The 11,743-nt window shown below is 38.6% G+C and overlaps 1 protein-coding gene across 5 annotated transcripts in view; it reads left to right on the top strand.

Moving 5' to 3' along the window:
• Positions 1-11,743, top strand: part of RANBP3L (RAN binding protein 3 like) — a 45,588-nt gene that overhangs the window by 14,250 nt on the left and 19,595 nt on the right. For 3 of the 5 annotated variants that reach the window (XM_021708853.1, XM_008050579.1, XM_021708856.1), the window contains exons 2-4: positions 8,363-8,421; positions 10,421-10,460; positions 10,928-11,005. In XM_021708853.1, the coding sequence (XP_021564528.1) occupies positions 8,363-8,421; positions 10,421-10,460; positions 10,928-11,005 (177 nt within the window). The remainder of the gene's footprint in view (positions 1-8,362; positions 8,422-10,420; positions 10,461-10,927; positions 11,006-11,743) is intronic. The other 2 variants (XM_021708854.1, XM_021708855.1) reach the window with 1 other exon arrangement.

Genomic DNA, 11,743 nt, shown 5'->3' on the forward strand with positions numbered 1-11,743 from the left:
TGGAGTGCAGTGGCCGCTCCCAGCCACCGCAGCCTCGACCTGCTGGTCTCCGGCGATCCTTCCCCCTCAGCCTTCCGAGTAGCCGGAATTACAGGCACGCGCTACCACGCCCGGCTAATTTTTTGGTTTTATTGTACAGATGAGGTCTCGCCTGCCCAGGCGGGTCTCGAACCCACGGGCTTAGGCAATCCACTCACCTCAGCCTCCCAAAGGCGCGGGATTATAGGCTGAGCCACCGAGCCGGCTTTCTGAACTTTTTAAATGTAGTTTTTATATTTTCAGAGTTATACACATTCATATGGTTTAAGGAATCAAATGGTTCCGTGAGGCCTTCCTGGAAAAACAGCAGACACCTTGTCCCTTCCTTTGCTCTCACTTTTCTTGAGCCCTGGGGGCAACCATATTTAAGTCTCACAGCCATGTCTCCAAATATCATGTATTTCTTTATTACCATGTTTTATTTTATTTTATATTTTATTTTTAGAAAGCAGGATTTAATAAGAAGACAAAAAAGCTCCCACAGCAGGAGGGGACCCAAAGGGATTGCCCTCTTGACATGTTTAAGCACAATTGACCTGCCACTATGCAATAATTTAGCTCCCTTTCACAGATTTCCCTGAGCCCTAAACTACTACCGCCATGCACATGCATACTTTCTATTCCCCCAGCTTCCCTAAATTGTATCTAAGTTTGATTAGATCAATATTTAGTATTGACATATTGTGACTATGTAACTACTATTGCAACTGAACCATATAATATATTATGACTACTCTTCCTTTTTTGCTGAAATTAATATTTTTCTGGAGTTATTGTATCATTTGGGGGGGAGTCATTGTTTTCTTTTTCTCTGTATACTTATCCTAATTGATACCCAAATTTTCCTCCAATCTTCTAAATATCCTTCCAAACAGTCAATTGCATGAGGTATTCAATTAGTTTTAGTCCCATCTTCTAGGAGACATGTTTCTTGGAGTCACCTCTGGGACTGCCCTCATTCTGAACTGGTTGCTGAACCGGTGATTCGTCTACTGCTGTCATTTTGAGATGTCCCTTCATCATTATCCTGAAGCCTGCTTTCATCTGTCTTGAGTTGGTTCCCCTGTTTCTTGGATTCTTCATTTCCTAGCTCTTTTGGTGGAGCACATTCTCCAGAAACATCCTGAAATGGGTGCATGTGGGATACCTTCTGAGAACTTGCAATCTGCAAATGTTTTTATCCTACTGTCATGCTTCATCAATGGTTTAGCTTAGTGTAGAATTCTAGGCTGGAAGTAATTTCTTAGAGTGTTGAAAGCATTGCCCCTTTGATTTCTAATCTTTAGTGTTTTCCAGGAAACCTAGAGCCATTCTGATTCCTGACCCTTTGTATGTTACCTTTCTTGTTCCCTCTGGATGCTATTGACTTTTTCTTCATCCACAGAGTTCTAGGATTTCATGATGTGCATTGGAATGAGCCTATTTTCATGTTGTCCTGGGCACTGGATGGACTCTCTCAATCTGGAAACATATGCTCTTCAACTGGGGAAAATGTTCATGTTCTATTTGTTGATAGTTTCATTGTCTCTGTTTTCTCTATTTTTTTTCTTTATTTCTTTATTTTTTTCTAGAGTTCCATTGAAGTGGACTCCTGAACCGATCATCTGGGTTTTCTTATATTTTTCTGCTATATTTCATTTCTGTTGTTATGTTCTGCTTTCTGAGTTGTTTACTCAGTTTTATATACTAAAAATTCGATTGGCTTGTTGATCAATATTGGTTATTTTACTAATTCTGTTATTAAGTCTTAATGTCATATTTTAAAAAATTATTATACTTATTACTTTGAGTTGGGGTTTCTCTCTGTCATGCAGGCTGGAGTGCAGTTGCATGATCACAACTCACTGTAACCTTGACCTCCTTGGGCTCAGGTGATCCTTCTGCCCTAGCCTCCTGAGTAGCTTGGACTACAGGCACTCGCCACCATGACCAGCTAACTTTTTTATTTTTTGTAGATATGAGGTCACACTGTGTGGCCCAGGCTGGTTTTGAACTCCTGGGTTCAAGCAATGCTCCACCTTGGCCTCCCAGAGATCGGGATTACAGGTGTGAGCCCCATGTCCCACCTTAAAGTCTAATTTTTAAAAGCTTGTTCTTGTTCTCTGCTCTTTTATTTAAAAAACAGTATTCTGCTTTAGCTTCATGGATATTAATATTAATGATGACATTAGTGATATGTCTATATATTTTGTTTTCTCTTATACAATTTACTTTTCTCCTGTTTACTTGTTTAATCACTGTTTTGTGTCTGGAGATTCTTAACTGCCTACTTTTATTTAAGAGAGGAGCACTAAAAAGCTGATTGGCAAGTGTGCTTACCTGAACTGGAACTCATCATCTTGCTTGACCATTCAGTGGGGAACCCTTTTGCAAATATTTTTAGGTCTTTTTTTCGGGGTGTTGGTCATAGTTTCTAGAGAAAAATTTTCAAATTTTCTGCCTAGGGGAAATAAACCTGACTGCCAGCATTTTATGAACTGAGTAGAACAAGAGCTTTATATTTTGTGTATGTGGTAGACAGAATAATGTCTCCCTAAAGATGTCCACATCATAATGTCCCAAACCTGTGAATATATACTCTTACATGCCAAAAGAAAGCTTGCAGGTGTGATTAGGTTAAGGATCTTGAGATGTGAAGATTATCCCAGATTATTTGGGTGGACCTTATATAATTAGGAGTTATTATAAAACAAAGAGGAAGCAGGTGAGTCAGAGTCAGAGGAGAGATGTCATAGCAGGAACAGAAGTTGGAGTGACAGTGGGGCTACAAGCCAAAGAATGTGGGTAGCCTCTAAAAGTTGAAAAAGGCAAGGAGATATATTTTACCTTAGAGCCTCCAGAAGGAATGCAGCCCTGCTGACACATTTTATACTTCTAACCTCCAGAACTGTAAAAATAAATTTGTATTGTTAAACCACTAAACTTGAGATAATTTGTTATAGCAACAATAGGTAACTAATATAGCATGCAAACGTTCACCTAATCTTCCTTTCATTGTAGAACCTCCACTTTAAGCTGTGCTTGATGTTATATCTTTTCTAGGGAGTCATCCTCCAGTCTACTGATAGGTTAGGAGAGATGCTGAATAGCCAAAACATCTTTGTTATTATCAGTCAAACTTCATTTCTGCTTCCAGAAGTACTCAGTGGTACCAATTCCTAGACTTTTGGTGCTTCTGGGGTAAGGTGGGTCACCCATATTGCTTTCTAGCATCCCTACTGCTGACTTAAGCTTGCGGTTCAATTTTTCTGGTCTGCAGAGTCAGTTACCACCTATCCCTCCACTTTACAACTTCCAAAATTTTGTTTCTGCTGCTTCTCTTCAGTTTGTCTTGTCTTTGTGGTAGCTTTTTCTCCCCCCTCACCAAAAAAATTCTTTATAAATGTCTGATTTCTGATCTCAGGAGGGAGAAGTTCATTTATATGGTCAATAAACATTGACAAATTTGGAAGTCCCATTATTGTAACTGATTTTTCCTTGCCAAGGGGCTGGATTATGTCTATTATACAATTGGAACATGATCTGTGCCAATAGAGCCATATAGGATATATGTCAGTCTAATGTGTGGGAGTTGAGATCAATGGTTTGGGAGGCAGAAGGCCTCCCACACCATTTAATGAAAGGCTTTGGCGTGTGTTTGAGGGAGTCACTAAACTAAGCCTTGTTTTTCTCATCTGTAAGTGGTACAAACCATATTTAACCCACAAAATGATTACAAGAATTAAGTTAGATCAGATGATGAATAGAAGCATGTAAACCATAGTGTACCTCCATTGTGTAACAGGTGAACAAAGATGGAATCATACAGGTAGTACTTCATGTCCTTTCTTATAATAGGTACTCAATAAAATATTTGTGGGATGAATGAATGTCTTCTCTTGATGAAGCATTTCGAAAAACAACAATGAATGTAGGGATTTATTAAATGCTATATGAATCTTAAAACAGGCAAAACATTAAAAAAAAATTTTTTTTTTTGAGACAAGTTTTCACTCTGTCAGCCAAACTGGAGTGCAGTGACATGATCTCAGTTCACCACAGCCTCAAACTCGCAGGCTTAAGTGATCTTTATACCTCAGTCTCTCAAGTAGCTGGGACAATAGGCATGTACCACCACACCTGACTAATTTTTCTCTTTTTTATAGAGATGGAATCTCACTTTGTTGTCCAAGCTGATTTTGAACTCCTGGTCTCAAGTGATCCTCCTGCCTCAGCCTCCCAAAGTGCTGTGATTTATAGGTGTGAGCCACCAAACTTTGCTGACATAAAAATTCATCTTTAAGTTTTAAAGTATTTATTTCCCATTTCTTCATTTTTTTCATTCTTTGTGACAGAAGACTGTATTTTAAACTTTTAATTATTCAATTCTCCTTTTAAAAATAGTCATAGATGCATGATTTTAAACAAAGAAATACAGAATAGCCTCATCAGTTCTCTTCTAGAACTTAGGTTAACTTTTTTTTTTTTTTTGAGTAGGAGTCTCACTCTGTTCATGGCCACACACCCTCAACCTGCTGGGCTTGGGCAATCCTGCCTCACCCTTCTAAGTAGCTGGAACCCCAGGTGCATGGCACCATGCCCAGCTAATTTTTTAATTTGTTGTAGAGATGAGGTCTTGCCAAGTTGCCCAGGTTGGTCTGAAACCCCTGGTCAGGCAATCTTCTCGCCTTTGCCTCCCAAAGTGCTGGGATCACAGGCGTGTAATCATGCTGGGCCTAGGCTAGTCTCTTAATTTGATTCCTTACTTCTCCCTCAGCCCCTTCCCCTTCTATTTTCCTCACAGCAGGCAGAGTGATCTTTAATAAAAAATGCATATCAAAGCAAATTACTCCCCTGCTTAAAACCCCTCATTGATTTCCCATTGTTCCTGGAGTAAAAACAGACCCGCCTTGGCAGAAACTGAGGCCTTGAAAGCCCTCTTAGGGTATCAGCCACCCTGGCTCCTTTCATTATTCGAATTTGCCAAGTTTCAGGCTTCCTCAGAGGCTTTCTTCTTGCTTCTCCCTCTGCTTGGAATGCCCTTCTGCCCAGTTGTGCCTGGCTAATTCTTCCTCCTCCTCCAAGTCTGCCTAAATATCACCTCTCCTAGGAATCTTAACTGTGACCCCAGAAACCAGACAAGTTCTCCTGTTGGTCACTTTCTGAGAACGTAGTACTTCCCTTTTGTAACCTTTACCCCAACTGAACTTAAATAATTGAGTAATTAACTGTTTAGTTTGGTTCCCACTCCCCAATGCAAGCTCTATGAGGGCAGGTACTACATCTGTTTTCTTTACTGTTTTATCAATGTTAAAATAAAACCCTTTAGGTGAATTAAATTTAACAGTTTACTTAAGCAAAAGATTCATGAATCTGGCAGACCTGAACCAGAATAGGATGAGAGAGACTCTGGTGCTGCTGCATGATCAGAGAGAATTGATGGACCAAAAAAGAAAAAATATATACATAAATATAAAAAGATGCCTTTTAGCACTTAAGTGATTACAATTCTTTTATTTGAATCGGGGTCTCACTCTTTCACCCATGCTAAAGTTCAGTGGCACGCTCATGGCTACCACAGCATTGACCTTCTGGTCTCTGGCGATCCTTCTCCCCTCAGCCTCCCGAGTAGCTGGTACTACAGGCACACGCCACACACCCAGCTAATTTTTGTAATTTTTATTTTTTTGTAGAAATGAGGTCTTATATGTTGTCTAGGCTGGTCTCAAACTCCTGAGCTCAAGTGATCCTCCCACCTCAGATGCTTGCTTTTGACTTTTTCTTTGGATTCAAGAGAATTGCTTGGGAAGAGAGGAGAGAGCATAGGTGGAAGAGGACATTTGAAGATAATCTGTCTTCTAACTAAGTGTTGGGCAGCGTCAAGGAGAGAAGGTGGTTGCACTGGCACTAATACACCTTCAGTTGGGCCGTGTATTCCTAGCTCCCAGCATAGTGCTGGCTCAGAAAAAGATGCTCAGTAAATATTTGTTGAGTTAATAAATAAATGTGCCTTCTAAGCTGCAAGTGCCTTTGTGAATTCCTCTTTTTTTTTTTTTTTTGAGTTGGAGTCTCACTCTGTCGCCCAGATTGGAGTGCAGTGGCCACTCCCAGCCACTGCAGCCTCGACCTGCTGGGCTCCGGCGATCCTTCCGCCTCAACCTTCCGAGTAGCAGGAACTACAGGCACGCGCTACCACGCCTGGCTAATTTTTTTGTTGTACTGTAGAGATGAGGACTTGCCAAGTTGCCCAGGCGGGTCTCGAACCCGTGGGCTCAGGCATTTCACTCACTTCGGCCTCCCAAAGCGTATTTTTACAGGCTGAGCCACCGAGCCCGGTCAGTGATTTCCTCTTTAATGCTGTTGTTGAAGATCACTTTCGCATGTTTTTAGCTATATGTTTTATTTTATTTTTTAATTTTTAATTTTTATTTTTGAGTTGGAGTCTCACTCAGTTGCCCAGATTGGAGTACAGAGGCCGCTCCCGGCCACCGCAGCCTCGACCTGCTGGGCTCCGGCGATCCTTCCGCCTCACCCTTCCAGGTAGCCGGAATTACAGGCATGCGCTACCATGCCCGGCTGATTTTTTTTTTTTTTTTTTTTTTTTTATTGTAGAGATGAGGTCTCGCTGTCCAGGCGGGTCTCGAACCCACGGGCTCAGGCAAAGGCGCGGGATTACAGGCTGAGCCACCAAGCCCGGCTAGCTATATGTTTTAATGGAGGAAAAATAAACATGTTATTTGTCTTGGCTTAGGTCAAGTCATGCTAGTTTAAGGATAATGGTCCTAAGTCCAGTTTAGAAGAGCTCCATTTATTATTCTGATTAATAAATGAACTATGACACATTCACAATAACTATGTCTTTTCAAAATCTCTGGGAATCTCATTGCTTAAATTTAACATAACTGCTGGATAAGTAGCTCATTTTGAGAAGGAACAAAGAATTGAACTATGGTTTCATATGAATGTGTGTGCCAGTGTTAGTGAACATTTTCTGTTGGGGATCATTTGGCTCCAAGAGAAGACAGCATGGCAAGCACTTGCATAAAAACTAAACAGTTTATCTTACTGGATTGGAGGAAGGTACCCAAATTCCCTTGACTCCAGGAGATTCACAAAAGGTGTTCTTGCATAGTTTATGATATTCTCTTGTGGAATAAGATTTTGGGGAAATGGGAATCAAATCACTTTCTGGCATCTAAAGGATATAATTCTCTGGTAGTTCCTCAAAATTCCTCTACTAGAGCTTTATTTATTCAGCTCAGGGATGGCCAATTACCTCAGTGCATGCCAAAACAATATATTGGTGATGTTGCTATAATGAGAAGAGTTCTAAGGTCTTATTTGGTCTTATCAAGAACATGTTATGGTCACTTAACAATGATAGCTATAAGTTTTAGAATAAGGATTGGTGGAATGCCAAATATTTAATATTCTTTCTTTAAGCCTTCTTTTTTGTCTCGTTGAAATCTAAGTAATTATATATGTCTCATTTAATCTTCACAAACTCTATGAGGTAAGTATTTTTACAATATATATATATTTTTTTGAGATGACAAACTAAGTTGCAGGCACATTAGGTTTCCCAAAGTACTCAGCCAGTTAGTGGTGGAACTTGGATTTGAACACATCCCTATTTAACTCCAGAGTCCAAAGCTCTTAACAGCTATATAACATTTCTTAAGCATTCTGGAGAGCAGATATTTAAAGTTGTTATTGTTCATGAATAGCCTAGCGTGAATGAGTTTCTCTCCATTGTCTCACCTATGATAGAAAACTATAAAAGATTCATAAGACTGGCAGAGCTGAAAACAAACTTTACCTACTTTACAACACTGTGAAGATTAATTTTGAATCTAAATATTGAAAATATTGTGATTACTCTAGTGAAGGAAATATGAATTGTTGCTGAATTATTTTAAGGATGTAATGAAGTACATCTACACCATTAGATCCAACCCAAGTAGAGTACTATTCTCAGATGAGATTTTTTTCACTCATTGAAACTTTAATCACCATGTTCTAATGAGATTCTAAAGGTGGATAATTATATTTTGTTTTCCTTCAACACTTAAAGCATATTCTTTTAGTGGAATTATCTATTAAAACATACTACTATCACTTTCCCCAAGTATTTATTTCTGAAATTAACCTGTTTTTTTTAAAACTTTTACGTTATTTATAGACATGCAATTTATAGAAACTATGTAAAATAGCTGTTTTAAGTACTTAGCCAGGATTTAACCAAAGGCAGATAAAATAAAAAACAAAAATAATTCTTCAGATATTTTTAGTTGGTGTGAGAAATGTCAAAGTGTGCTTTGATTTCTTGCCTTTTTTTTAACAGAAAAATCTGTCATTGCTCAACCAATATTTGTTTTTGAAAAGGGAGAACAAACTTTTAAGGTAAGATCAAAAATACTGTTCTTTGTTTAATTTTAAATTGACAAAAAAAATATTTTAAGAAGCTAGCTATCTTAAAAGATATCAGTGCCTCATGGATTTATCCTGTTATTCGTTATCTGTTCCTCTAGAATATTTATACAGTCAAGATTTACAGACATCAATTTGGCTGAAATTGAAAGCCAGAGGCCTTATGTTGAAGCTATGTATAACATGCTATTTTACTATAGTAATACGTTTATTTGGAGTAACTTGAAAAGGGGAGGGACTGAAAGAGATTAGGAGGGACAAGGCTCCTCATGGGTCCCCACCACTGACTTTGCCTAAAATTTGGTATAAAATAAATTCTGAACTATGACACTTGATTTTAAAAATCCAATATCTGCTTTTTCAGCATCATACTAAACTCATCTGCTTTGAAAGACAAACAATAATATTAGTAACATTTTCACTTCAGCTTATTATTATTTTCTTGGTGTTAATTCTTACTCATTCAGGTAACTTACCCTACTGTCTACAAAACAACTAAAGAAAAGCTCAACCTCCAAGCCCTTATTAAAAAAGCAGATTTGTTTGAGTAATCTTCATATGTTTTCCATGGAGATTGGACTAGTTTACAATCCCACCAACAGTGAATGAGCGTTCCCATTTCTTCACAACCCTGCCAACATCTATTGTTTGACTTTCTAATAATAGCATTCTGACTGGTATGAGGAATGTAAAACCACTTATTGAGGTTTTAATTTGCATTTCTCTGATAATTAGTGATATTGAGCATTACCATTTGACCCAGCAATACCACTACTAGAGACCTGCCCAAAGGAAAAGAAATCAATATATAAAAACTATACCTATACTCGTATGCTTATTGCAGCACTATTCACAATAGCAAAATCCTGGAACCAACCTAAATGACCACCAACAATTGACTGGATAAAGAAAATGTGGTATATGTACACCATGGAATACTACATAGTCATAAAAAGAATAAAATCATATTCTTTGCAGCAACATGGGTGAAGTTGGAGATTATCATCCTAAGTGAACTGACTTAGACACAGAAAACCAGCCGGGCTGGATGGCTCAGCCTGTAATCCCGCGCCTTTGGGAGGCTGAGGTGAGTGGATTGCCTGAGCCCGCGGGTTCAAGACCCGCCTGAGCAACTTGGCAAGACCTCATCTCTACAATAAACCAAAAATGAGCCGGGCGTGGTAGCGCGCGCCTGTAGTTCCAGCTACTGGGAAGGCTGAGGCTGAAGGATAGCCGGAGCCCAGCAGGTTGAGGCTGCGGTGGCCGGGAGTGGCCACTGCACTCCAGTCTGGGCGACAGAGTGAGATTCCAACTAAAAAAAAAAAAAAAAAAAAGAAACAGAAAACCAAACACCACATGTTGTGACTCATATATGGGAGCTAAATAGTCACAAAGATGGAAATAATAGACATAGGGGGAACCAATAATGGGGAAGGTGGGGAGGAGGCCCAGGGTTCAGAAATTACCTAAGGGCTATAAACAATGTGCACTATCTGGGGAATGGGCCACCTGAGACCCAATTCCACCATTACACAATATGTCCATGTAATGAACATGCATATGTAACCTTGAATCTTAAAAAAAAAAAAAAAAAAAGTACTGCTAATATGGTACTGGCCAAAATAAATAAATAAATAAATAAATAAATAAATAAATAAATAAATAAATAAAAAGAGGCAGATTCCTGAGCCTCATCCCAGACCAAGCACTTCAGAATCTTGAGACTAGGCACCTCTAAATATGCATTTTAAACACACACAAGTGACTCTGTCACTGAAATGTAAAACTGCAAGACTAGACTTGTGCTTTTTCTTGACTACATGATTAGTGAATAAAGCTGAGCTGCTTTGTCCTGGCTGGGATCAATATCCCAGTCTTCTGAGAAGTCTTTTATGCATTGGCAGGGTGGAAATCTGATATAAAAATGGCAAATACTTGGTTCTTATCAACAGCTTTTTTTCCCCCCTTTCAGAGACCTGCAGAAGACACCCTGTATAAAACAGCAGAACTTGGTAATGACTTACATCCCATATTCCAAAATCAATCTTTATACAAAGAAAATTAGCAGGCACGCATATGTTGGCATGTGGCACAGACTATGTAAAACTTAATGGTTTTTCTTGTTTTTAAACATGTGAGTAGATTGGCTTTGTTTTAAAAGATGGCATATAGGTCCTTGAGAACACTGATGTTAGTGAATAAAATGCATTACTTCTCTACTTCCTGTCCCTTAGACTTTCATAAACATTCTCTGTAGAACCTCAGAATGCATATAAAATTTTTTGCTGAAACCACTCTGTTTTATGCTAGTATGACATGCCTGTAAGTTTATAATCATCAAATGATTAACCCCAATGTTTAAAATTGTGCTTCAGGAGGTAATGTGATCTAGGTAGACAAAAGGAATATCTGCTTATCATGGGTGGAGGATAATTTGTTATTGCAAGCAACTGTATCCTTTCTATTGCTTTTATTGTAGACTGTAGTGGTTTTTCAAGAAAGCGTGTACGGTCTTCATCTTTTACTTTGCATACGACAGATTCTCAGCCCCAAGGAGGTAGGTACAGCCTTGACTATTGACTGTTGTTTGCTGTTATGTTTACTCTGAATATGAAATTACTACGAAATGTTTCAAAAGGGTAATGTTAAAAGACTACCCACTGAATATTGTTTATAATATATTGTTATGTGAAAACAACAAGCTATAAGATGGATTATACAGTGAGTCAGTGTTTTGAAATTTCATTTATCAGCAGTAGAAAAAAATACTGAAAGGTGAGAAGCCATAATGTTAGCAATGGATATCTTAGGTAATAGAATTACAAGGGATTTGGTGCCCCTCCCCCATACTTTTATACAGAGAGTGCCAAAATATTGTATACACGTTTTAAGAAAGGAAAAAACTGTATTAAAATGTAGATGAATTCAAGTCATTTTTGACCTCTGCAATTATGAGGTGCTCAAAGTGGTTATCATCAGTGTCCAGACACTTCTAATTAAGGTGAACTAAAAGTAATACATAGATAATATCTCTTAAAATATGTATACTTTTTTTGGGCACCCATAGTATTTTGTTGTGTTTCCAAAGTGTTAGCCCTGAGCATATATTAGCTTTATAATTAGTGAAAAATGGCCATTTTCAAGGTAACCATCTATTTAACTAAATGGATGCCTACCCTTTAAAAAGAACTTGATCATATACTGTATTTGGAATAAATCATTAACTTGGTTCACTTCAACCGGGCTCGGTGGCTCAGCCTGTAATCCCGCGCCTTTGGGAGGCTGAGGTGAGTGG

The sequence above is a fragment of the Carlito syrichta genome, unplaced genomic scaffold, assembly GCF_000164805.1.
Source record: "Carlito syrichta isolate Samal-C Ts95f unplaced genomic scaffold, Tarsius_syrichta-2.0.1 Scaffold152793, whole genome shotgun sequence".
In the NCBI taxonomy this organism is placed as follows: Eukaryota; Metazoa; Chordata; class Mammalia; order Primates; family Tarsiidae; genus Carlito; species Carlito syrichta.